Source organism: Toxotes jaculatrix, chromosome 22 (assembly GCF_017976425.1).
Source record: "Toxotes jaculatrix isolate fToxJac2 chromosome 22, fToxJac2.pri, whole genome shotgun sequence".
In the NCBI taxonomy this organism is placed as follows: Eukaryota; Metazoa; Chordata; class Actinopteri; family Toxotidae; genus Toxotes; species Toxotes jaculatrix.
This window is the reverse complement of record NC_054415.1, coordinates 14,280,293-14,303,999: the sequence shown is the minus strand read 5'-3', so window position 1 is coordinate 14,303,999 and position 23,707 is coordinate 14,280,293. Positions and strand designations below refer to the sequence as shown.

The 23,707-nt window shown below is 44.3% G+C and overlaps 2 protein-coding genes across 2 annotated transcripts; both read right to left on the bottom strand.

The window, feature by feature from the left end:
* Nucleotides 1-1,470: 1,470 nt before the first annotated feature.
* csrp2 (cysteine and glycine-rich protein 2) lies at nucleotides 1,471-9,799 on the bottom strand. Its single transcript, XM_041030396.1, has 6 exons — nucleotides 9,674-9,799; nucleotides 7,879-8,001; nucleotides 5,692-5,860; nucleotides 4,012-4,141; nucleotides 2,675-2,768; nucleotides 1,471-1,741 (listed from the first exon to the last, which is right to left on the bottom strand). Exons 2-6 carry the CDS (start codon nucleotides 7,988-7,990, stop codon nucleotides 1,665-1,667), a joined length of 582 nt encoding a protein of 193 aa, XP_040886330.1. The 5' UTR covers nucleotides 7,991-8,001; nucleotides 9,674-9,799; the 3' UTR covers nucleotides 1,471-1,664.
* A 3,178-nt stretch (nucleotides 9,800-12,977) lies between these two features.
* e2f7 (E2F transcription factor 7) lies at nucleotides 12,978-22,605 on the bottom strand. Its single transcript, XM_041030217.1, has 13 exons — nucleotides 22,412-22,605; nucleotides 21,755-21,859; nucleotides 21,207-21,515; nucleotides 20,409-20,568; nucleotides 19,832-20,068; nucleotides 18,852-19,007; nucleotides 18,567-18,710; nucleotides 18,253-18,429; nucleotides 18,054-18,138; nucleotides 17,163-17,502; nucleotides 16,388-16,583; nucleotides 15,350-15,726; nucleotides 12,978-14,772 (listed from the first exon to the last, which is right to left on the bottom strand). The coding sequence occupies exons 2-13, from the start codon at nucleotides 21,848-21,850 to the stop codon at nucleotides 14,626-14,628; spliced, it is 2,424 nt and encodes an 807-aa protein (XP_040886151.1). The 5' UTR covers nucleotides 21,851-21,859; nucleotides 22,412-22,605; the 3' UTR covers nucleotides 12,978-14,625.
* Nucleotides 22,606-23,707: the final 1,102 nt, after the last annotated feature.

Genomic DNA, 23,707 nt, shown 5'->3' with positions numbered 1-23,707 from the left:
TGAGGAAGACGAGGGGCCCCATCAGACATGGCCGCCTTCGAAACACTTCCTGTCTGGACCCCCGCACGGTCGGCTCTGCAGCAGCAGCAGCAGGATGGACAGAGGTGTAAAGAATGTGCATCTGTACATAAACAATATCTTTCTCTGTAACTGTTGTTTTTTGTTTTTTTTTGTTTCCTTTTCGTCAGTGTTAGTTGAAGGTGCTCCTGGATTATTTTTTCTTTTTTTTCCTTTTTTTTTTTTTTTTTTCTTTTTTTTTTTTTAAAGTTTGGGGGATTTCTTCCAACCCAACGGAAAGAAGAAAAACAAGTGACTATACTCCAAGTGTATGACTGTAGCTTTTAGTGATGTCTGACACTGCTGTCTATAGGCATTTTAACCCCTAAATTTCCCCTGCCAAGAAACTCCACTGCATGTACGATGCTTGGGACAGCTGGGCTCTCACTACCCCCCCCCCCCCCTCCCCGACCGTGTCAATCCCACCCCATCGTCATCACCATGGTGACAGCCCAGCAAGCCACGTGTCTGTAAATAGTGAATGTTAAGTATTTGCAAGTACTTTTCTGCATTACGTTCATTTGTCTGTTTTTTTTTTTATTCGTTTCTTTCTCTCAGATCCAGTGTGTTTAGTGGAAGTTGTCTTTCAGGTCGCCAGATGTCCAGTCGGGCCCTCCTGTGCAAGTGTGTAATATATTTGAATGTTCCATGCTTGTGGACTCTGTAGTCATCCTAAAGGGTTGTTTTTATTTTTTGTTTTTAATTTGTCATATATTGCTGGGTTTGTTATACCACTGGATGTACAAATTGTAAAGCAAAGACACTAGAGACCTAAGGCAGACGCCAAATTTTTTTTTTTTTTTTTTTGTTTTTCTAAAAAGCTGAAATGTGATCATGCAATAGTTTTAAGGATAGACGGAGGTTATATTATATTAAGGCCTCCGAGACTTTTGGGCCTCATGTTTGCATCATCAGAAGGGGACAGTTATGTCTACATTTCATTCCCGCCCCCCCCCCCAAACCAAGTCCCATCTAACCACTGATGTCACTTCCCCACAGAGACGACGCACAGCAGCTACATTTTGTGAGCTTTAAAGGTCAAACGTCACGACTTGGCTGTTGTTAGGCTTCATATCAGCTACACACGCTACCGGTAACCAGCCACCTGTGTTCTAGTAATGCCTTTTAAGTGACAGGAGGTAAATGTGGACTTGAGTTCAGTACCCCCAGCTCATCCAGGACATGAGTTCAAAGCCATTTCAGTCCTCACTAGTTCTTCCAGCAGCCTGTTCTGTCTCCCCTCTCACCTCACCATGTGGGATAATAAAAGAAGGAAAAAAAAAAACAAAAAAAAGATAAAGCACATAATCATCTCCAGTGCCTCTCTGCCCACCTTCAGACATCACTGTAACTCAGCTTCAGATGTAAACATATGGGCATGGTTCAGTTTTAATGGCTTTAATAATAAAATACAGTCAAATGTGGAAGTTTGGTTTGTAAATGTTTTTTTTTATTTATTTATTTATTTGCATCACGAGCACCTATGTCAGCGTCAAAGCATTTAAGGTAGAAAACATAAGTAAAGGGCCTGGGGGAAAAAAAAGTTGCTGTTCATGTACAGGACAGAGGAATGTATGAAGGTGAGGTGGTCCGAGTGATGCAGGTCATCACTGAGCGTGAACCAGAGCGCCGGCTCCCTGGCCATAACCGAAGCCTTTGGGCCCGAAGTTCTTGGCGTAACACGCTGCGGAGAGAAGAGAGAAGAGATTTTAGACACAGGTGCAGCCTCTGATGTTTCCAGATGTGTTCTGTACAGTTTTATCATCATGACTAAAAGGAACACTGATAAGGGACCATTCAAATTCATCACTGCTTTTATTATAGCGAACTTTTCCTGCTGTGATGTTTCAGAATGTCCTGAGTGAACAAGGCCTGACGGCATCTCCACCTTCACCCTGAGCAGAGGTCTCAGCAGACACAATAGAAAAGACTTGTGTGTGTGTGTGTGTTTCTGGGAGTCCTGTCAGTCCTGTTCTGTTTTTGCAGATAGCAGCTTAGCTTTCAGAGCTGTTCTCTGTATAACGCTGAGGAACATTTGGTTGGCTGGCTGTGGCTGTGGGTACGTCAGCGTTGCCATGACAATCCACAAAACCGCACCTGAGCCAAGTGTCATCATTTCTCCAACCTGGATGAACGAGTGAAAACCCAGGAGTTGACTTGGCTAATATCCTGGCCGATGCCTCAGTTTTCATACCTGAGGTCATGCATCATTTGAAAAAAAGTCCCACAGACTCACATCTAACCTGTCTTTAGAGTTTTAATAAGCAGTCTGTCTTCTTGGTTTGAGATTTGGGGACATGGAGTCCAAACAAACCTGATTGTGATTACGCATTCGTGGATGTTCATCTGTTCCGAATGGGAAAATGTGCTGCTGGATCACTCCACGGGCAGATTAATTGCATCACTACGCAACTGTTGCATGGTTGATTTATTCTATCTTGTTTTGCGATGTGTTCATGTGTTGGCTAAGGCAAATGTTATTTTACGCTTTATTATTACTGGCTCTCTGTGAAATCTCAGTAATGATAACGATCCGTCAGGAAATCAGAGCTGCGACAGCATCATTTTTGTCGTAGCAGCTGTAATGAAACTCGACACGTGTTTAGTCTCATCTCACCTTTGCAGTAGATTTCTCCGTCTTTCTCAGTTTGGGTGGTCGACTCCAGGCTCTTGCCGCATTTTGCACAGCGGAAACAGTTCTTATGCCACGGCTGTGAAGAGAGAGGAGGTTAATATTACACTACAATATTTTTTTTTTTTTTTACAGCTGATAATTACAGATGTGTCTTGGATCTCGTTTCATTTCCTTCATTGTTTCCCATCAAAGCAGCTCCATTCTCCCACAGCCGGGGGGCAGTTCTCAATGTCTTCATTATACAGAAAATTACAGGTTACGCTTGAGCCTGTGAGTGCAGCCTCAAATAGATTTGGTCCCATTAGGAAACACATTAACAGCCACTCGCCGGATGACATCACTTCCCATAAACCAGCTCATGTGTGAATCCAGGAAATGGTCCACTCCCATTTTTGTTTTTTTTTAGAGGAAACACGAATCTGTGCTCCGACAGGTTTTCATGTGAGCAGCTTCTCTGAGACTCTTTCTTCTCCGGAGCTGAATATCCTGTCGACAGATCTCTCTACGGCGTCAGTCTTGTGACTTCATCTACTGTAAAATCTGTGCGTCAACAACATCTGCCAGGACCTCAGTGTCCACACAGCGTCACATGATGAACGCCAGCTGGTAGGAAGCGCCCATCCCAACGTTTATGGTATGGCTTCAATCAAAAAAAAAAACGGGATTTGTGTTCTCTCATTAGGAGGAGGCCTCACCAAACTTCCCGCATGTGGTTCAGCGCTGTAAAAAACAACCATGTGCGTAGACTGTGGTCCTGTGGCGTCCATCAGTTTGTGATAGGTCAGTGAGGCTGAACGCAAACTGCACATTAGAAACTTTCAATTATAACCCCACTGCAGCTTAAATCACAGGAACACATTCGTTAACTCGGTAGTGTAAAATCAGTTTCCCAGGAACGCCGCCTGTTTGTGGAGACTCTCCCAGCGTTGCCATGGCAACCCACAAATCCTCACCTGAGCCAAGGGTCGTAATTTTTGCAGCTTGGCTCCACAAGTGAAAACCAAGGAGTCGACTCGGCTAATATTTTGGCAGATGTCACGACTGAATCTGCCTGACAGTGTGTCCAAAGTAGGTTTATACTCTGCTAACACATCCTTCATGTCGGTTTATCTATTATACTGTAAAATAAATATGACCTATGATCCAAAAATCATTTGTCAATAATCATTTGCGATGGGCATTTGTTCCCTGTTTGCTTAAACCTGCATTAACAAGCTGTAAACACAACACTGACCTATGGAAAATGTGTCAGCAAACAGTTTAATGTAATAAAACACTGATTATATTATAATCAATGATGATTCAGATCAAACTCTGACCTTTCCTGCTCCCATGATCTTCTCAGCGGCATAGACAGAGTCTCCACACCGGGCACATTTCTCCGAACCTCCGAACTTCTGGGCAAATTTGGACGGGTTGGGGTTGGTGGTGGGTCTGTGAGTCTGTGTCCTGGAGGGAAAAAAAAAGGACAAATAAGGAAAATGATTCATTGAGTCCTAAAGCCATAAAAACAACAAAAACAAATATTGAGTAAAGTTTGACCCAAAACATTTCCATGGTTTACAAAGCCTCAGTGCCTCAGCTGTGTCAGTGGCAGTTAAACATTATCTCAGGCTTCACTGAAATCTACTCGGACCAACCATCTTTATTAATTATTGTCAGATTCTTAAAAGACAAACAGGCCAGAAATAAAACTGTCACGGCCTGCTCCTGTCACTCCTGTCCTGCCTGTGGTGGGAAAGCGAGTAGGGCACCCTGGGGCCCTGGAGCAGTGCTTATCGGAGGGTGACTGCCAGGCCCAGTGGCCCCCTGAATGAAGCCCTTTGTGGCTGAAGACCGAGAGGAGGGTGAGCTGGATCCTGCTGGTTACATAATAAACTCTTTCATAACAACAATCACCTGACGTCTGGGGTAGAAATAAACATTCTGAGTATGTGTGTGGGGGGGGGGGGTGTTTTCCTGTTTGTTTTTGGTGCCTAGAAAACAAACAGAAAAACAATTTGTAATTTGTAATTCTGCATTTCAAGTGCCCAGAAAGTAAAACTGTCCCCATTCAGCTGCCTCTGCAGGCTGGAAGCCTGTTGGAGGGGCACTGATCTGGATCTGTCAGGTGATGTATTAAACTCTTAGATCACCACCTCTGAGTTTCAGACCTCAGCTTTGACTTTTCTCCTCCTGAATCTACACTTTCTACCAAACCAGCTGGGAGCGGCTGCAGCCAAGCTGGATTTGATCAACAGGCAGGCTGCCAATATTCCCGTCAAGGCTTCTTTCCTCTCTCCGAGCTCTGCAGCTCAGGCAGCGAGCTGCAGAAAAAAAGGCTTTGACATCTTTAAACTAGAGGACTCGAGCCGTGTGGATCTGACCCGCTGAAACGCAGCACTGCTGATCTTTACTGTAACTGACATCTGACGTGTGTGTGTGTGTGTGTGTGTGCATCAATAATGTAATAATCTTTTTATTACTGATGTTTGCAGCTGTCTAGCTCTGACAACCACAGACCTGGTACAAGTTTACTGTCCTGCTCAGGAACCAAAACCTTTAAGTGTTTAGTTACTGGAGAATCTCTCCAATGATGAGGCTCTCACTGCCAATCATCCACTAAAACACAACATAATCAGCTCCTCATGCTGCGTTCGAGTTCAAGTAATGGGGGAATATTTCAAGTTCAGCAGCATGAACACATGCCGTCTGGAGACAATGGCACCGTCAGTCCTCCACCGCAACTTGTAAACATCATTATACACAATGCGCCACTGAACTCACCGAACTCGTCGACCTCACTGCGACCACTCACGGCATCTGCTGAAAGTAAAGCGCTTTCATATTGAACTTTCAGCACTGTGAGGTTTTTTCCTGTTCAACCACCTGAATGTGAACGTCTTCAGCTGCTTCTCATCGTCGCATCACATGGATGGAAGGGGACACTACACAATCATCTTACAGCCTCCAGATACATTATGTCACAGTCAGCAACAAAAGCGTCAAGCCCAGCTTACTCTTCGGGTTTGATTCCCAGCCGCTCTCCTCGGTCCATGTTGAGCGTTCCCGCCCCCTGTCCGTAGCCGTAGCCTTTGGGGCCGTACTTCTTCCCGTAGCATGACTTGCAGTAGATCTCCTGGTCATGAATGGCCAGCGTGGTGCTGTCTAAGCCCTTCCTGCAGACCACTGTGGACACACACACACAGAGGCAGTTAACAAAGACAGACAGTATCTTCTTGTGAAACACAGAAAGAGTTTTTTTACACCTGAAATTGCTCTGATGTTTTTTAGGAAATCCACAATAACCGACTCTTCTGGTTCAGTTTAACACTTAAACCGTCAGTGATTGTTTTTAAACTGCAAACATGAAATATTGCAACAGTAAATTTTCAGCAGTGAGCTCACACAGTGACATGAGCTTCAATCCAACCAGGGAAAAGAATCTTGGGAAGTTGCCACCATTCATTTTTCATCCTAAACGCAACAAGTCCCATCTTTTTGAGTCTGTCATCTGCATCTTTTCCCTTTTTCTTTCTCAGAGTGATGGTTTTACGTGCGTTTGGGGTTTCTTTGTCACTCTCCTCCAGGTTTGTAGGGAGTAAAAGTGATTTATCTGAAAAAGGAAAGTGAATTGCAGCTGCTTCAGAGAGCACACTGCACACATGATGGTTGCTGGTATAAGCTGGATTCTTCACACGCTGGTCTACACTGTGTGACCATCTGAAACTGGTTTAAGATTTCACATGAACGGCTGGAAAAAAAATGTCTCCGCTCTCGTCTCTCTGATGCCGTGGCCAGCTCTTTCAAAATGAAAGCTTCTGGGAGCTTGTTAGAAGATTTCCGTTCGTCCAATCAAACGGCTCCGAAATTCTCATGTTTCCTCAATTTTCATGGTTTCTCTGACTTTTTGTCACGAGTAGTTCCAGTTCCCTTCCACCCAGTATAGCAACAACATTAAGTCGTCACTGGCATCGAGTTTTAACAAATGAAGAAGACAAAGCCACAGTAAGTGGAGTCATATGAGCTTCATACACAGAAATGAAAAGTGGTGAAGGTCAGACAATGACAAACTGAGAAACTGGAGGAAAGGGCGAAGAAGAACCGAGGACACCAAGTCCCCTTGCTGATCGTCCCCTCGGTGGGAGCCTAAGACAAAACAGCCTTTGTGAAGGAACCGCTGGAAAAAAAATAATAAACTCATCTTCTGTGACTCAGATTGCTCTGGTCTTCTCCTGATAGCAGCGTCAGAATAATCCTGTTCTCCGTGCGAGGTCTTCGCTGGAACATCTTCACTGACATTTCAAGGATAGTTCAGGAGCGGGGGGAGGGGGAGGGGGGGACAGAGGCTGCCCACTCATCCAGCAAACTCAAAGCAATGCAACCAGAGAAGGGAATGTCTCAGCTCTCTTTGATGAGCTGTGGAGAGGTGAAACAGCGTTCACCGAGCTGTCTTCTCTCTCAGCCCTGAGCTGCTTTCTATAAACGATCTTCAGTGGCCCTTTGCAGCTTAGTTGCACCATAGTTGCCCTTTACTATATTATGAATACAAATAATATGTGAAGGTTGATGCAGTATCTGCCCTTGGCAGGTCTCACAGTATCATGATAACAGTTGAGGCCGTCGACAGCAGCTAGTGTCTGAGACTTTCTTTTTCTGTCTAAGAGCTTAAGGAGAACTCAGAGAGAAGTTTCCTAAATGTTTGACTCTGAGACAGAGAAACTTGTACAAGAGATGCTTTTCATCATTCAGCTCGCAAATATTTTAGCTTCCTTCAATTAGAGTTTTCAAATCATCACATGACTGAGTGAATGTAACTGAGGGCTTCAACACAGCAGGCTGTACGGACATAAACAAAGAAAGTGTGGATCAGTCGCACCTGGCTCATACCTCTGCTTCATAAGGTCTGTATCAGCACACAGATAATGATCCAGTGTGTCTGTTCATGTTATAAAGTTAGAGGACTCACTGGAGACAGATAAACAACAGTATGGTCAAAGTCGATGCAGCAGAGGCTGAGATATCTTGACTTTTAGTCACATAGTGTCTCTTTTATTAGACCATCCATGCCTGGGTAAGGTAGGTTTTTTTATGACTTTAGATTCCCTCTCCAGAGCCACTGTAGACATGACACAGCTGTTTTCACAGGTTGAGCTTTGTGTCTTTCACACTTAATCTTAAGCTGCATCCAAAACAGCAACACTCACTGCAGAGGAAACAGCATTTGTGGAAACTCTTGCCGTCGCACTGCACCTCCTCGGCGTGGTAAACTGTCCCACGGCACGCTGAGCATTTGTTGCCTCCTCCCCAGTTTGGCATCGTGTGTGGTCCTAACAGGAGATAGAGAGAAGACGTGAGACGGTGCAGCATCTGAGGCAGGGATACGCTGTCTGCTCCTCCTCCTCTAATGTGTCCTCATCTGACCTTTGGAAAACAAAGGATGAGGAGGCTGGAGGATGTGCTGTAGTTTTTGAGGAGCAATGACTCAGCATACAGTTGCTGGCTCCATACTGTAATATCTGCATCAGCCTCTCTGAACCTGTATTCCTGGATACCTAATCACAGTAGCACAAGAATTGAAAACCAATGCCCCAGGACTCAACTGCCACTGTGGAAACAAACAAAAAAAAAAGAAAACAATGAAAATGAGGTCGGCCTAAACTACAGGGCAGACTAATACCCGGAGGAATGTTTTAGGGCGCCGTGCCTCAGGGCTTTTGTTGTCTGTTGCGTGACGGGCCGGGGCTGCAGGGTGTAAGCACAAACAGCAAAGAATAAATGTGAGTGTGAAGTAACCTCTGTTGTTCGACACAGGGCCCACATGACGCACCCAAGTCACTCCCCGGGCCTCACATGTGTGCATCTGTGTGTAATTACAGACTCACTCATTTAACTTAACTTTTTAAGAAGCTCTCCTTTCCCTGGCTGTGATATCATACTTTCAGAGATGAAAATGAAAAAGCCCTGTGGTTCTTAATTAAGCAGAAAGAAAAACACTTAAAGATATATAAACTATTAATCTTGTCAGTCGTTTGGTCCTCCTCCCAGCTGGATTAGAGACTGTAGAACGGGCCCAGACACGAGAGGGGATCAAAAGATCACCAGCGTTACCCTTAAAGTTCCCGCAGGGGCTGGGTTTGATGAGGGAGTCTGTGTGGAAAGGTGTGTGAGGTCGGCTGACGTCTGCGTGGATAGAAACTTCATTTAAGTCTGACTCAGACGTGTGCCTGTGATTCATTAATGACACTGTTGGACTGACACTGTTGGACTGACACTGTTGGACTGACACTGTTGGACTGACACTGCCAAAGACAAAAATGTTTAAACTTAGCACATTTAATCCAGTGTTCAGTGTTTGTAAGCCCCCAGAAAACATGGGACGCAGCTTTGAGATCTGGAACACATCACTGCCTTTCAACAAGCGTATATCTGCTCTTTAATTAAAGTCCAATGAAAAAGTCTCTGACTGTTTTTCCTGGTTACATCATCTTTTCTGATGACTGTTGTACATACACACTGTCACCTCTCTGACCCTCAGCAGTCACTGCACCATGTCTGTTAATGGTGATTAATTAAATACTGTTAATGCCTTCAACTGCTTTGTACTGTCTTATTAGCCTGGAGGGTTAAATTCTATTGTTTAGATGCTAAAACATATTTTACAAAGCTGTAAACACAACATGTCAGTTGGACATATTCCTTTTTTTTATTTGTTACATTTCAAGCTATAACCTTGTAAATCACATGCTAACACAAAGCAGCGTTAGCCTGTTATTATTACATACTTATAGCATTTATATTATAGTAAAACAACCTAGCTCATACATATAAGCTAGCCCCCCCCCCCTCGTTCAATAAACCGAATAAAGACGCCGACATCAGTAACACAACACGTTCCAGTCATTTTTAAACAGCTACACGTTACATTAAACCTGCTTAGATTCAGCAGACCAGAGTGAAATGTGAAGGATCAAAGTTAGAATTAAAAAAAAAATAAGTTACCTTAACGTAGGGTTTTAAAAAGCTGCTAAAATCCAGATGTGAAAATGGTTTTGCCTCCAAATGAATGTGTCAGACTTTGCGTCCAGAAGCAACGCAGTCCTACTGCACTGACGCTGCAGAGCCACATACCCTGCATATTTACTCTGTGTGTGTGTGTGTGTGTGGGAGGAGGGAGTTCGAGGGGCGTGAACTCAACACTGCTGCCTTCACTGACTATCGGAAATGATCTGAACAGTGTTGGTACTGAAGGCACACACAGACACACACAGACAGACAGACAGACAGACAGACAGACACACACACACACACACACACACACACACACACACACACACACACACACACACACACACACACACAAAGACTGAATCATTTCTGCAACACCTTTCAAAAATATGGAAGTAACCTGTCTACACTGTGTGGGGATGACTATGGTGATGAAGATATGGTGCATAACTCCTGTCATGCCTCATTGTTTTAAATGATTTTGGACCAATGGCTCTGACCTCAAAGGTAATGAAGATTGTGTAGATGACTGCCTTTAATGTACTTCTAGGTCTTTACAGTCTATCTGTATTGAAATCATTTATATCAGTAATACTGTAAATGCTTAAAACACCACAGTTGCACTAGTCCACACTTATTCTACCCCCTGCTGGACACAGAATGTATCTGATGGTTTGCCTTGCAAGCAGATAAACTTAGAAAAACATAGCTGCAGCACAGACAAGAGCCAAAGCTGTTTAGGTTAACAGACATTTGCACCGACGCAGCACTCATCAGTCCAGCATTCTTCAAAGCCTCCACAGACCACATCCTGATAATAATATATCAGTGTGTATATATAATGTATACACATCACCTCTCACTGTGACACCAGCAAGCATGGATTCAGCACAATCTGACAAGACTCACAACACCACGTAGACTCTGCCGGCTATGAAACCCGTGACCTTTAGTTTCTTGACCTTTCTCACGGCAACACTACAAGTCTCACCACAGTGAAACTCCACGGCGGCACAGAGGGCAGACTAACGTGATTAATTACATTTAATGAAAAGGTTAAACGGTAAAAGTGACCCCTCGTAGGCGGCAGGGCAGTCTTAAATTACGCCTAATTAAAGGCTTTAACGTACACAGAGACGCAGTAAATCTGGTTCTCAGTCAAACCAACTCGTTTTATTAATCCGAGTTAGAATATTATCTTCAGTGACAGGACCGCAGAGGAAACACACACACACACAACAAACCGCAGCTTCATTATTTTCCAATTATGGAGTTTATTTTCATGCGAGCACAACAATTCAGTACTTAAATAAGCTTCGTGTTTTAAGCAATGATCTCAGACACAGTGTCTTCAGACCGACCACTGTTAGTCTCAGAATTATTCTACTCAGAACAGAGGAAGACAAAATCAGTAAAGATCATCTCATGATCACAGCAGCTAAAATATATGTATATGTATATATGTGTGTGTGTATTATTGCAGGTTTGTCACAATGAATAGTTTGAGATCTATAGACAAAATGGAATATGATTTAACTCATTACACAGTTTTTACATCACAATATGATGTTTTAAAGGAACAAAGGTGTCAACCAATTAACTCTGGTATCAACCAATTAGCTGTGTTCAGCTGACTGAACACAGCTGGGCTTGATTGCAGTCTGTGCTGCTCAGCATGAACCTCACTTGAACCTGACCATCAAGAGCAGAAGCAGTGTCCACAAAGTTCCTGCAGTCAAATGATGCCTCTCTCCAGTGGTGAGTCTTACCAAGATTTCTCTGAGAAAGTCTGAGAGGAAGCCCAGAAAAACCTTTACAGAACCTCAGGCCTCTCAAGCTTCAGCTAAAGTCAGAGTTCAAGAAAGAGGTTGGGCAAAAAAATCTTTGATAGCCACAGTACTTTATAGCCAAACATGGTAGTTATAGTGTTGCACTGTGATTGTGGGGGATGCTTTGCTGCCTCAGTGTAACACTATCTAGTCTAGTAACACTATTCACGAGCATTAGTCACAATCTTTCCTCAATAGGAACTGTTTTGTTTTGAGGAACAGATTTTTTTTTCTTTTTTTCCAAATCTGGCAGCACACCTGGATTTAATAGGCTTAACAATGTCATTCAGAAAGAATTTCTAGGAGCAGAAAACTAAGCAGCAATAATAAAAACCAGACTGAAGCAGGTAGAGCTGCCAGTCTTCTGGTCCTTATATGGACACAGAGGTTTGAGGTGAGGAAATCCCGAAGCAGAGCCGTGACTGAATGAGAGGAAACGAGCTGAGTGTTTTGCACCAAAAATAGTTGAGGATTTAGAAGGAAAACAAAGATGTTTGCTTTTATACAATAATAATAGGATGGATTCTTTTAAAGGATATTGGATTCACAAAATCAAATGTTTTTCAGATGTGATTCTCTGTATTTTAGAGACATTATATAACTTCAGATGTTCATGTTTCCCCCCTGAATATAACCTCCACTGTTAAGGCAAGAAGAACACTAAACTTTTTTAAGCAGAGTATAAAAGACAAACAGAAATAATGGCTGATCATTTAAAAACCTAATACAGGTTTGAAGGTGCAACATTTCTCTTGCCCGTCAATGTCAAAAGAATACTTTGTCTGCAAAGTACACAAGTATTAATGGAAAAATGTACTTAAAATAATTAAAAGTATATAATTTGAAGTTCTTCTGACAGTTTTGACCTTGACAGGCGCCATATGAAAAGAAAATCTCCCCAAAAATAAGAGTGGTGAAACGTTTCAGATGCTCTCTGAGTGCTTTGAAAACCAGAGTATGAAAATGATGTGAATCATCTGCCGTGGCCTTCAAAAGCATCAGATCTGAACCCAGCTGAACACCTATGGGGACATTTTGGAGAGACGTGTTAGTCAGCTCTCTCTCCAGCGCCATCATCAAAACACCAACTGAGGTTTTCTTTCAGGTACTTGTCAGTGGCAAAAAAAATGCAGCAGCAGCAGCTAAAATATCTGTCTATATAAAGTTAACTGTCTCAGCTGCTGAGGTTTAGTGTTGTAAATGCCTCGCAGGGGCCAAACACGTCTAACGGCAGCTCACTTTCCGTGCTGGTATAAAAAGCTTTGATTAGATGTTTATGTCCTCTCACATCCAGCAATGGAACATCACTCACTTTAAACCTAACATTTGTATTTTAACCACCTCTCTGCCCCCCATTTTATCTCTCTGAAAAATTAGGATTCAGTTTGTAAACATTTGATGATATTATACCTGAAATACACATCACACATGCTTCAAATTAAAGAGCGCACATTACAAAGCTCTTCAGCTTCATACGTTTTAATTAAAGTTTGTGAAAGTCGTACAGAAGAAAACCGACCTGGCCCATAACTACAGAGAGCAGAGACAGTGAGAGGAAACAGGAGGAAGTCCTGTAAAAGTTCAGACACAGCTACTGAAGCTAGCAGTGCAATTATCATTATTTCCAAAACAATACATTTTAACATTCTGCATGTAAAATATTAAATGACACTATGAATACAATGTACAAAAAATAATTACAGACACAAAACTGTACATTAATAACCACACACCCACTGGTCAGAGTGGATTATCTGAAGCAGCCTTTGGTGTGACACTGCTAAGCTCTCCTGAAGGATCCCCCGTACGAAGCACCCAATGTTTTTGGGTGGGCTGTGTGGAAGAAGGGTTAGTGGGTCTGTTACCAGAGGCCTGTCAACACAAACCCCTGCACAACCTGAGTAAACCTGCTGATGAGCACCAAACCCCCCCCCACCCCCACACAGCTGCACCAGCAAACAGCAGATTGTGGTCATACTGGGAATCTCCCAAATGTGTTTGACTGTGTGAGCGTGGTATGATGTTGCTAAAAAAAAAAAAAAAAAAAAGACAGCATATAAACTCAGTCTGCTTTCCCTGGATAAATTAAGCATATTTGTTTTTACAGTACTCTGATATCTCTCCAGAATCTACTTCTGGTAAAATCACAAGTATTCAAGTACCTGAGAGCATCGTCCCATGTCACATTGTCCCTTTGAGCTACAGGGTTTGGTGTTTAACCATAAAACACTATGGTTGCAAATTCTCAGCGAAAACAAACACACGGCACCGGTAACACTTCTCTTCCTGATGTGTGCATCTTTTGTGCATCAAGAAGTCCAAGAACTTTTTTTTTCCTTGAGATACTCTGCAGGCTGTAAACATTTAAGGCTTTTTAGTGATATTCTCCTCACAGTAAATGTCTGAGTTGAGCCGAGCGAGGATTGTCTGCTGCTGTCGATGTAAACCTGTGATCAGCAGCTGATGCGTTTCCTGTTATACCTTGATAATGTAACAAAGCCTGTAGGGGCCAACTAAAGACAATCACTTCCAAATTAGACATACATTCATCAAAAGCTTAGTGCTAAAAAAAAAAGTTAATGTTCCATTACTGTCCCTGTAACACAACATATATTAGCTAAAATATAAATAGCAGTTGGGCTATAATACACAAGTGATGGGGGTTTAAGTAGCTTGATCGTATCACTGAGAGGGAAACTTATGTCTGAAATACAAAATACAGTAGTGGCTGAGTCTCACCACAGGGGGGCACTGTTACACTGACAATACTGCTTCACTTATTCGCTCTGAAATCTGGAGCCCAGTAACTGAACCATGAGGCACATTTGAACTGTTGACATAAGAAACTATGACAGAACGACATACTCTCCAATTGGTCCCAAAAAAAAAGTACAGTCTTTAGCAAAATGTGAGACTCTTTCAGATCTGACTTCATCTCCACTCTCAGTCTTTTACTAAAAAAATTATATTCTTGCATTTCAGAAGAAATCTTTAATTTATGTATTAATCCACTAAAAAATGAGCACCAATGGCTTGAAACCATTTTTAGGACCAACACCTGAATTTCTTTTTTTAAAAAAATAGCATATTAGCCACCTATTCCATCTCCTCACGCCTCTAACTGGTCGGTGGGTGGCCCACATCCAGTCTCCTTTGTGCAGAGCCTCTTCTTCGGACAGCTGGCACAGCACTGACTACACTTCCCAGAGTGCCTGGGGTCTGGAAGAAAGCCTTAGAGGCAGAGGCTGTGGTGTCCTTAGGAGTCTGTGGAAGGAGAGAGAGATGTCATTACACCATTTGTATTGATCAATCGTGTGTGGAAAAAAAAAAAAAGAGGAATCATCCCAATAACTAGCACCAGGCTCCCAGCCCCCGGCTGTTTTTACCATGGTACAGGTGACAGTGGATTTACAGCTTATTACAACAGGACCAATGACTCGTCCTATTGTTTCGAATGCTGCATTAATTTGCTGTCCGGTGGGTCGTCTAAAAACAGCTGATTAAGAAGAGCAGTGGCAGCAGAGCTGTGTTGGGCTTTGCAGCCAAGAACATTAATTCCTATTTAACAACTGGCAGATTAATAAACTTGAACCGCTGTGACACAAAGAAAGCGTCTGGGAGAGTAAATGAGGGGAAAAACTTCCATGAAACAGATGCAGCACTCGCTCTCATGTCAGGCTGTGTAGTGGCATTTTGCAGCTGTCTGATACTGAAAAGGTTGTGTTTCATTATGAAGGCAAATTATGTCTAAATCAATGTTTTCAGAGAACAAATCCACATGGATGTGTGGTGAGGGTTGTGTCAGTATTATTTAGCTGCATTCAGGTGTTGAAATTCTTACCAGTGGTTCTGGTGTTTTGATGGTGAAGGTCTGTCGTGGTCCTGAGGGTGAGTGTGGAGCGCCTGCCGCTGACCCGGACACCTTACTTTGTTTCGGAGTGGACGGCGACGGGGTCGGCGACCAGCTGATCTCTGATCCTGCTGCCAGGCTGTAAGGCGCCGCCCCCACCGTGAACACGGTGGGCAGACTGAAGCTGAGTTTGGTGTGGGAGTCAGAGGCCTGCTGCTGGACGCCGCTGGCAACCAGGGGGTAGTGGGGGAGGGCGGTGGAGGGCACCAGGACGTAGGGCACCGCCAGTGTGGGAACACCGCTGGAGGGAAGTGCTAAACTGGCTGATGGCTGGCCAGCAGGGAGGAAGAAGTTGAGGCTGTTCAGACCTGGAGGAGACAGAAGAGGAGAATATGAAATAGAAGTCACCTGACCTACACTGAGACAGGGAGGCAGAAATCAAGTGCACCCTCTGTCAGCATCACACACAGCTGTCTCAATCAACTGTCTCCTTGTTCTTTGACTGGTGAATTGAGTCCTTTGTTCTTATCTGAATGCCTTCAGGTAAATGTTTTCTTAATCCATACTTAATTTTTTTTTTACCTAGTTAACAACAATAGTGTCATTCCATTGTTGATCAGTTTGATTATTGATTATATCACGACAGATTTCCAAACACCAGGAGTAAATCCCAGCTGAGGAGATGCCTTTTATTATCTCATTAAACTCCAGCGTATACAGAGTGATGCACAGCGGCGGCTGGATTTGGTGAGTCTTCATAAAAGCGTGTGTTTTATTGCACCTGATATCAGCATAGTAGCACTCTCTGTTTGTTACCCACAGCACAGGTTATGGCCTGAGAGCAGCTCAGCCACAGAGCGATCTGTCTCCTCTCTGACGGTTTCATTTGAAGGATTTTCAGATGCATGAAGCAGTGAAAGTGTCCAGTATTTCACAGAGAGAAGAAGAAAACCCAAACTTACAGTATAAACCCCACTGAAAATTTGTTTAAATCTACTGCCAGAGCACAGGAACCTGTACACTATTTACCTGCATTGTTTGGTACATAGAGGTAGTGTGATGGCTGGATGGGCTCACTACTGCTGCTGCTGCTGCTGTTGTTGTTGTTGTTGCCACCTGGATTTCCATCGACCGCTCTGGAGAGGCCTGCTGGGTGATTCACAGAGGTCCTGGCGGGACCCGTCTGTGTACACTCCCCTGCTTCCCTGTGGGGTTCAGCTCTCACCTGGGAAAGGAAAACAAACACTGAGAATGAATTAAACAGGACTGGATGATGGACAGTTGTCTACTGGACACTGCTGTGTCCGTGTGACACAGACATTTAGCCTTATTCCTCCAAAATGTCCCCTCCCTGCAATCCACCTTAAATAACATTTTAAATCAAAATGGATTAGCATTTATGGCTCAGCAGCCAGAATCACTGTCCTGATTAACAGTCTGCTCATCTAATAATGTCTGAGTTCACTTCTGCAGAGTCATTTTCCTGATGTAAAGCGCAGCTCTCACAGTCCTCTCTCTTAATCTACCTCCATAAAAAACCATCTTACTGTGAAAAATGGGACTTTTCCAGTTACTAGGGTTATGTACCCTGATTAACTGCTGAAGTTTTCCAATTATGAAATATCCTATACATCACTAGTATAAGTCTGTGACTACACCAGCAATGAGTTATCCTAATGAGAAAGCATGTAGCATTTAGCACAAATAATTATATTGCTCCCAGTCCATCTGAAGTGTAAAGAAAGCAGTGATGAACAATATTAAACAGTATTTAACTATAAGCTCTGTTAATGTATCAGCTCACCTTATCACATTCCTCTAACCCAGATCTTCCCTTCTTTTTCACCACTGTCTCCTCCTCTTCCCTTTCTTCCCTCTTTCTCTTCCTCCCCTCCTCAGACTCCAACCTGGGCGACCTCTGACCTTCAGGCATCTGGTCGGACTTGTCTGGCGTCCTGTACAGCATGACCAGCGAGGGCTGAGACAGACTGGGCAGGTAGGCCAAGCAGTGGGGAGCAGAAGAGGAGGTGAAGAGGTGCTCGGGGTGGAGGGGAGGTGCTGGTGGGGTAGACTGAGGAGTGGATGGAGGAAGCTGGCTGCTGCTGCTGTGGGTGTGAGTCTGCATCGCTGCACCGGGACGATTACTGAAGAGAAAAGGCAACAAATTAGTTTTTGATTTTTAGTTTTATTAGAATTAAAACTTTATTCAGCTTCCTCCAGCTGAAACACAGGTAAAGTTCCTGAAGCCTCTGAACGGTTCCTGTGGTGGTGCAGGGCCTGGAAACCTCTCTGCTCTGATCTCTGTTGCTGATGAGTAGATTTCTAACTGGGCCCCCACCTCCCAGCCATAAACCTCCAACAGTTATCCTGTGGGCTAACCACTGCCCCTGGTGGATTTTAACCCAGCTTCACATGTAAAATATCCCCTTTCAACACGCACTTCCACGTCCTATTATCTCACCCGCCTGAGAAACACTTACCGGCCACAGCCCTGGGGCAGCTGTGGTTCGGCCACAGGCAGGCCAAACATAGAAATCACATAAACACCTGTGTCCACATACATCCACAGGAGACAATAACTGCTCATGTCCACTGCGGGCAGCTCCCGTTACATGTAGCCCCCGCCCCATCCGATACTGGATTCTCAATCATACTCTTTCCTGACAACACAGCTTCAGATTCAGTATTAACTCACTCAGAGCTGTTTCCAAACTGCAGTCGACACACCACGTTGTTGCCCGTCGTCTTTCTGGAATAATCCAGAGGCTGATTTGGCAAACCTGAGGAGTGAGGAATTAATATGGTTTATCAAACAGGAATATACAAGTGTTCAGCTGTGACTACAAGCAGACATAGACATAATTGTTCATTGTAAAACTCAGAGCGTCTCTTACACGTTGGTTCCCGTCGTGGGCTGCTGGGGGCGGAGCTGACCTGCCGTTGGACGGCCACAGAGGTCGGTGTGATGTTGAAGGAGGCGTGGCGTGCCATCCTAGCTTTTCTGGCGTCCTGGACCGGCGTTGGCTGCGTGGCCTCGGGTGGAGTGACAGCTGCCACATTCACAGTGTTTCCTGTAGGTGAAGGTCTGAGTTAGCAATGACAGCAATGATGTGCAGTTACAGTAAAGAAAGAATGTTAACAATAAATCGGGTATTTTTTTTTCAAAATACGTATCACATGGTTATCAAAACTCGTCTTTAATTCTCACCAGCGTTTCCGGAGTTGTTGAATTCGACCGGGCCGAGCCACTTGAAGGCCGGCTTCCTGCCCCTCTCCTCGCCGACGTGCACCTTCTTTATGAGGCCCAGGCTGGTCAGGACGTTGGCGATATCGTACAGTCGCCGCACCTTAGCTGAAGATACAGGGGTGTAGAGTTTGAATAAGGCAGAAGAAACAGGACTTTTCTATTACAGGACATGCAGAACACTGTGGCTAATGCAGGTCTCAACATAACTAACCTCACCAAGACAAACGGTTGTGTTGAATTTCTTACTTTTGTACTTGCTGTGACTTGATGAGTCCTGGCTCTCCTCGATGAGGATCTTTGCTGCTGCGTCCAGAGTAACAGTCTGAGTTTTGGACACCAGGAACAGCATGACAAACTTCTGGCTCATGATGCGCAGAGATTTGTCTTTCCTGTTGCCACCAGCTGCAAACACCACAAGTACAGGCAGTGTGTCAGACTAGTAAAGGTGATGAGCATATCTTAAATATCATGAATACACTTAAATTTCATCTCAAATCTATAGAAACAGAGTATCAGTGGTGTTTGCAGAATCAACTCTGCAGTGTCCATAGGAGTCACGCTTTTCATTTTATCACAGTATCTTGGTGTCCACACACCATGAGACAGTACACGCTTCAATGTGCAGCTGGTGCTTCAGTAACACCTTTTCTGTCGTAGGTGTTTGTTGCCCTGCAGCTCAGCGGCGGCGACAGTCATGTACTACATGTATTATCATATTGCCTGAGGTCATCACACTCAAGCGGCCACAACAACGCCAGCAGAAATCAGCGCCTTAATGAATATTAAAGCTTGTCACCAGGCTGTAAACTACTCCTTTGTCATGAGTGACACTATTATCCAGCCACATTTCCCAGTCAACACACACACACAAAACCTCTTAATGACAAGCTGTGTGTGCGTGTGTGTGGAGGTAGGATTGCTATGGAAACCAGGCTTGTATTTGTCTATGACTGAAGGGGAAGGATCATTTAGCTGTAGGGTTAATTTGGTGGCAGCTGGTCCTGAGATGAAACCTACACTTAAATTCCAACATGTGCAGCATTTAACTGATGCTCTTATCCTGTAAGTGCAACAGTAAACTATTCTCAAGGTCACGGTAAAGATTGTGAAGGGTGCAAGGAGAAGGAAATTACAGGAAAGGGGTGTTGTAGAAAGGAGATACTTATGTTGGGAGTATGTTTAATTCTAAACTCTTTGATTCCAAGCTTTATGTCTCTGTTCGTTACCGTTGCCAGCGTCCCCGTCCCCTCCGTCATCCTCGCGTCCTGGCCCGGGCCTGGCCTCGGCAGCCAGCTCCATCTGCAGGTGGTAGCCCTGCTGCCGGCCCATTCGTTGCAGCTCCTCCAGCGTGGCCTCCAGCCGCTGGCGTCCATGCCAGGTGTAGCTGTTTTTAGCTATACGGCCGACAATCGTTAGAGACTCCAGCACGTTGACGATGTCGTAGATACGCCGCCGCTCCACTCCTGACAACGAGAGCGAGGACAGAGAAATCACTCACATGTTCTCCAGAAATACTCAAGTAAAATCTCACCAAATAATCAGGGTTTTGATTAAAAGTGGATGAAAGTTCAAACTGCAGGGCTGATTTAAATACATAGTGATGTATGTCTGGATGTAAAAGATCTCCATAGCAACCGCCCCTAAATCCAATAATGTTAAAGCTTTATAATGCTTGTGAAATGCATGTTAGCTGCCTCCATTATCATCTCACTCCCACTGGTCCCAGTTATGAGCTGGGACCAGTCATAGTCATCTATCTCCCCTGTCAAAAATCTCTTTAGCTCCCACATTACTGGCTCCTACCCAGACTGGTTGCCACCTCGTCCAGTGAGATCCAGATGGGGTTGTGTGGCGGCGGGTAATCAGGGTAGAGGGCCAGGAACTTTTGGCACAGCAGACCCAGACTCTTCTGCTTCCTGCTCGGCTTTTTCTCTGCCTCATCCTCTTCGTCCACAGCTTCAAACTGGACAGATACAGACATAAATAGACGAATGGTGTTTTTAAATCATTTATCTAGAGACATTTAAATAATCTGAGGGGACGTTGGTGCTGCCTTCTGCATCGCCCTCACCCATGCTTACAGTACTAACACACAGCTTACTTGAGGCCCCTTAAATTGCTTTCCTGTAATGTCTTCAAGGGCACATTTCACTGAATTAATTCTCACAGTCCCTCAAAAGATATTAAGGCTGGAAAAACTTTCACATGTCGGATTAAACAAACAACTGTATCACAAAAGCTCAGGGAGATTTAGGCTCCATCTGCTGCTTTTATACAAAATTACTTCTTCGGGCATAACTGAGGGATTTCATTTGTGCTTTGGAAAACTCCCTATCTGGAGAGCTCAGCTGCTAATATGAGTAAAGTGAGGGTAAAAAGCATTTACTCTGTGGACTTTACAGATTGTGGAAATCCTGGCTTCCTTTGAGAGCATTTCCCTGATCAAACCAATAAACAATAAGTGCAATCTAACCACTTTTGTCCCCAGTAGATTAAACAGAAATAGTAAGAAATTTTTAGACTTCAAGAACTAAATTAGAACTTACTTAAATTTCTTATTTATTATTTTAGAGACATTTTGAAATTTTGCATTTCACCCACCTGACAAGAGTCTTCCACCTCCGTATCCTCCGTCACAGTATCTGGACTTGCTGGCTTGTCCTTCTCATTCTCTATGGGTCTAAACAGCACCTTCTTCATCTCTCTGTCTCTGATGTCCGGACTTGCCGCACTGATTAGAATCTTCAGATTGGCCGTGGGAGTCCAGGGCTCTGCCAGGACCGTGTGTTTGATGGGGGTGATGTGGGCCAGGTCAGGGGTGGCACCTTTTCTGTTTGCCAGCAAAGCAGGGGTAGGGGACTCTACATATTTCAATGGCGTGGATCTCCTCCTTTCTGTGCAGATGTTCTCCTGTGATGGAGACAGATGTGATCAAGGGCTCCTTAATCTCCATTACAGGCTTCTACTTAGTGTCAAATATTGACACAACTCTTATTACTTCATCTCTGTCTCGAGATGCCACCACATTACTCTGCTTTTCTATCTTCATAGCCTGACCGTGCAGCTCTCCTTCAGTTGCATTATCTCAAACCATTTAACAGTTAAAAATGCTCAGACCGCACCAAAGATCAAGCAGTAATCCATCCTACCTTTTGTTCACTCTGGCCTCCATTCTCCTCCGACCCCTCTGAGAAACTTTTCCTTGGACTTGTGAGGTCTTTCAATGCGAGACATTCAACTTCCATCTGGGAAAACTGCAGTCCAAGAAGCATAGATGCACAGAAAGTCAGATGTGGATTACCTGACCGACACTGCAGCGGATTGCATGGTGAAGTTAAAGAAGTTTCAGACAGTACGGAAAACTTAGACGAGTGGGCAGCTGAATTTGGCGCAAAGAACATCAGCTAACTAGCCCTTAGCAAGCTAATAACCAATCTTCCTACTTTAGCACTTTGGTTTATTGCTAACATAACGTAACTCAGTCATTTGCAGTAAATGGAGCAAGTTTGGGACTGAGTGTGGTGCTACAAGACCTTAATTAATTACGTTAATTCTACGTTATAACATGAGATGAGCGCCGTTAACTTAGTAAAGGGCAAATTCACTAAAATTGCCCCAAAGTGATACATTAGCTCTGGCTGAAATTATTAAGTAGAATAAATACATGTATTCCTCTGACTTGTTTATAGTTTATAACCGTTTTTAATTAGCCACTTAGCTAAGATTACTAGCTCAGCTGACCTGCATACCACAACTTAGTGTTACAGCAAGCAGGAACCCACTGGAGGGAAATCACCCGTCCTCACCTTTCTCTGCTGTTGAATGAATGAAAAGTTCCAGTGTGGCTCTGAATCCGGATTCACAGACTTGTCAGCGCGTAGTTACTTCAGACCAACATAGCAGCTAATTTCCCTCTTGGAAATAAGCGGGCAGTCCTCCCCTGATCCTGAACCTCTGCTGCTGTCCGGTTAGCGGACACTCTGTACTGTCCCGGGGAGACCTCTGCATCACCCGCTCAAGCTTGTTTTCTGGCGCTCTCAGGCATCTGGCTCGCTCCAGCCAATCAGCGCCCGGGTGATCAGCTCCGTCATTGAGGTCCAGCCAGTCAGCGTTACCGTGCTCGGGTACGCGCCTCAGCTTCTACCAATGGGCACGAACGACGACCACGCCTCTAAGAGTTGTGTTGGCGGGGCAACCGGCGCGTTCGGTCCAAGCCTCCGCGGGGAGTGAAAGAAGAGGGGAGAGAGAAAGAGGTCTCACTCTACAGCAGTTTTCGAGAACAGAACAGGCCAAGAATGGAGCTTTGTTAATCTGAAAATAGGTATAAAATGCCCAGTGCTTTTGCTTACAGGGGTGTCTAGCAAGCAGAGACGTGAAGGCGGTAAAGACAACTGAACACACGGATTGGTAACATGTTAAAATATGTAATAACTCTGTAATAGTTTGACGTTACCTAAACTAAAAACTAGCTAAATTCGCTTCAGTTCACTTTTAGACAAGTGAAAAACATGAATACGTACGAATACGAGTACGAATACGAGTAATTGAGCTTTTTTTTAATGTGACCGAAATATTTAAACGAGTGACTCCTCGCTTCTAAAAACGATCTTTAGCTTTCAGCTGAGAGGTTTGGGCTTGTCCCCGCTGCTTCTTCTCCCACGGTGACACCAGCGTCAAGCAGCAGCACAGCCCCGCACCTAGAAGAGCGCTATTAATACCTCTAACCTAATCACCCAGGCTTTTGTCTCTGCTGCTGGCTATAATTAGCACTGCCGCTGAAACAGACAGATGGGAGGCCGAGGAGAGAGGTGGAGAGGGGGGGCGAGGCAACGGCAGTGGCGCAAATATCACCTGGACCACAGCGCGAAAAGTTGTGGCGAGAGAGAAAAGGGGGGGGTCTTTCCAGCAGACAGGGACCCGCCCTGTATGCAAACAGTCTGTGGACCGGCCCCCGAGTGCTTGCATAATAGCCCTCAATACACCAAATCTGCCGCCAAATGCTATTCAGATCTGAGCAGCAGAAGACGGCTATAAAAGCTGATTTAAAGTAGGCTACTGTAAATCTGTGATCCATTTTATAAGGATTCTTTAGTCATCAGACA

What these genes read in the sequence shown, in the direction of transcription:
- csrp2 (XM_041030396.1), bottom strand. Translation starts at nt 7,990, where the DNA reads ATGCCAAACTGGGGAGGAGGCAACAAATGCTCAGCGTGCCGTGGGACA. An exon ending in CTGGGAATCAAACCCGAAGA is followed by an intron (nt 4,142 to 5,691) that starts GTAAGCTGGGCT and finishes TTTTCCCTCCAG; the next exon opens with GACACAGACTCACAGACCCA. An exon ending in AGATCATGGGAGCAGGAAAG is followed by an intron (nt 2,769 to 4,011) that starts GTCAGAGTTTGA and finishes CTCTCTTCACAG; the next exon opens with CCGTGGCATAAGAACTGTTT.
- e2f7 (XM_041030217.1), bottom strand. Translation starts at nt 21,850, where the DNA reads ATGGAAGTTGAATGTCTCGCATTGAAAGACCTCACAAGTCCAAGGAAA. An exon ending in GGACGGGGACGCTGGCAACG is followed by an intron (nt 19,008 to 19,831) that starts GTAACGAACAGA and finishes TGGTGTTTGCAG; the next exon opens with CTGGTGGCAACAGGAAAGAC. An exon ending in GGTTAGAGGAATGTGATAAG is followed by an intron (nt 16,584 to 17,162) that starts GTGAGCTGATAC and finishes TTCCTTTCCCAG; the next exon opens with GTGAGAGCTGAACCCCACAG.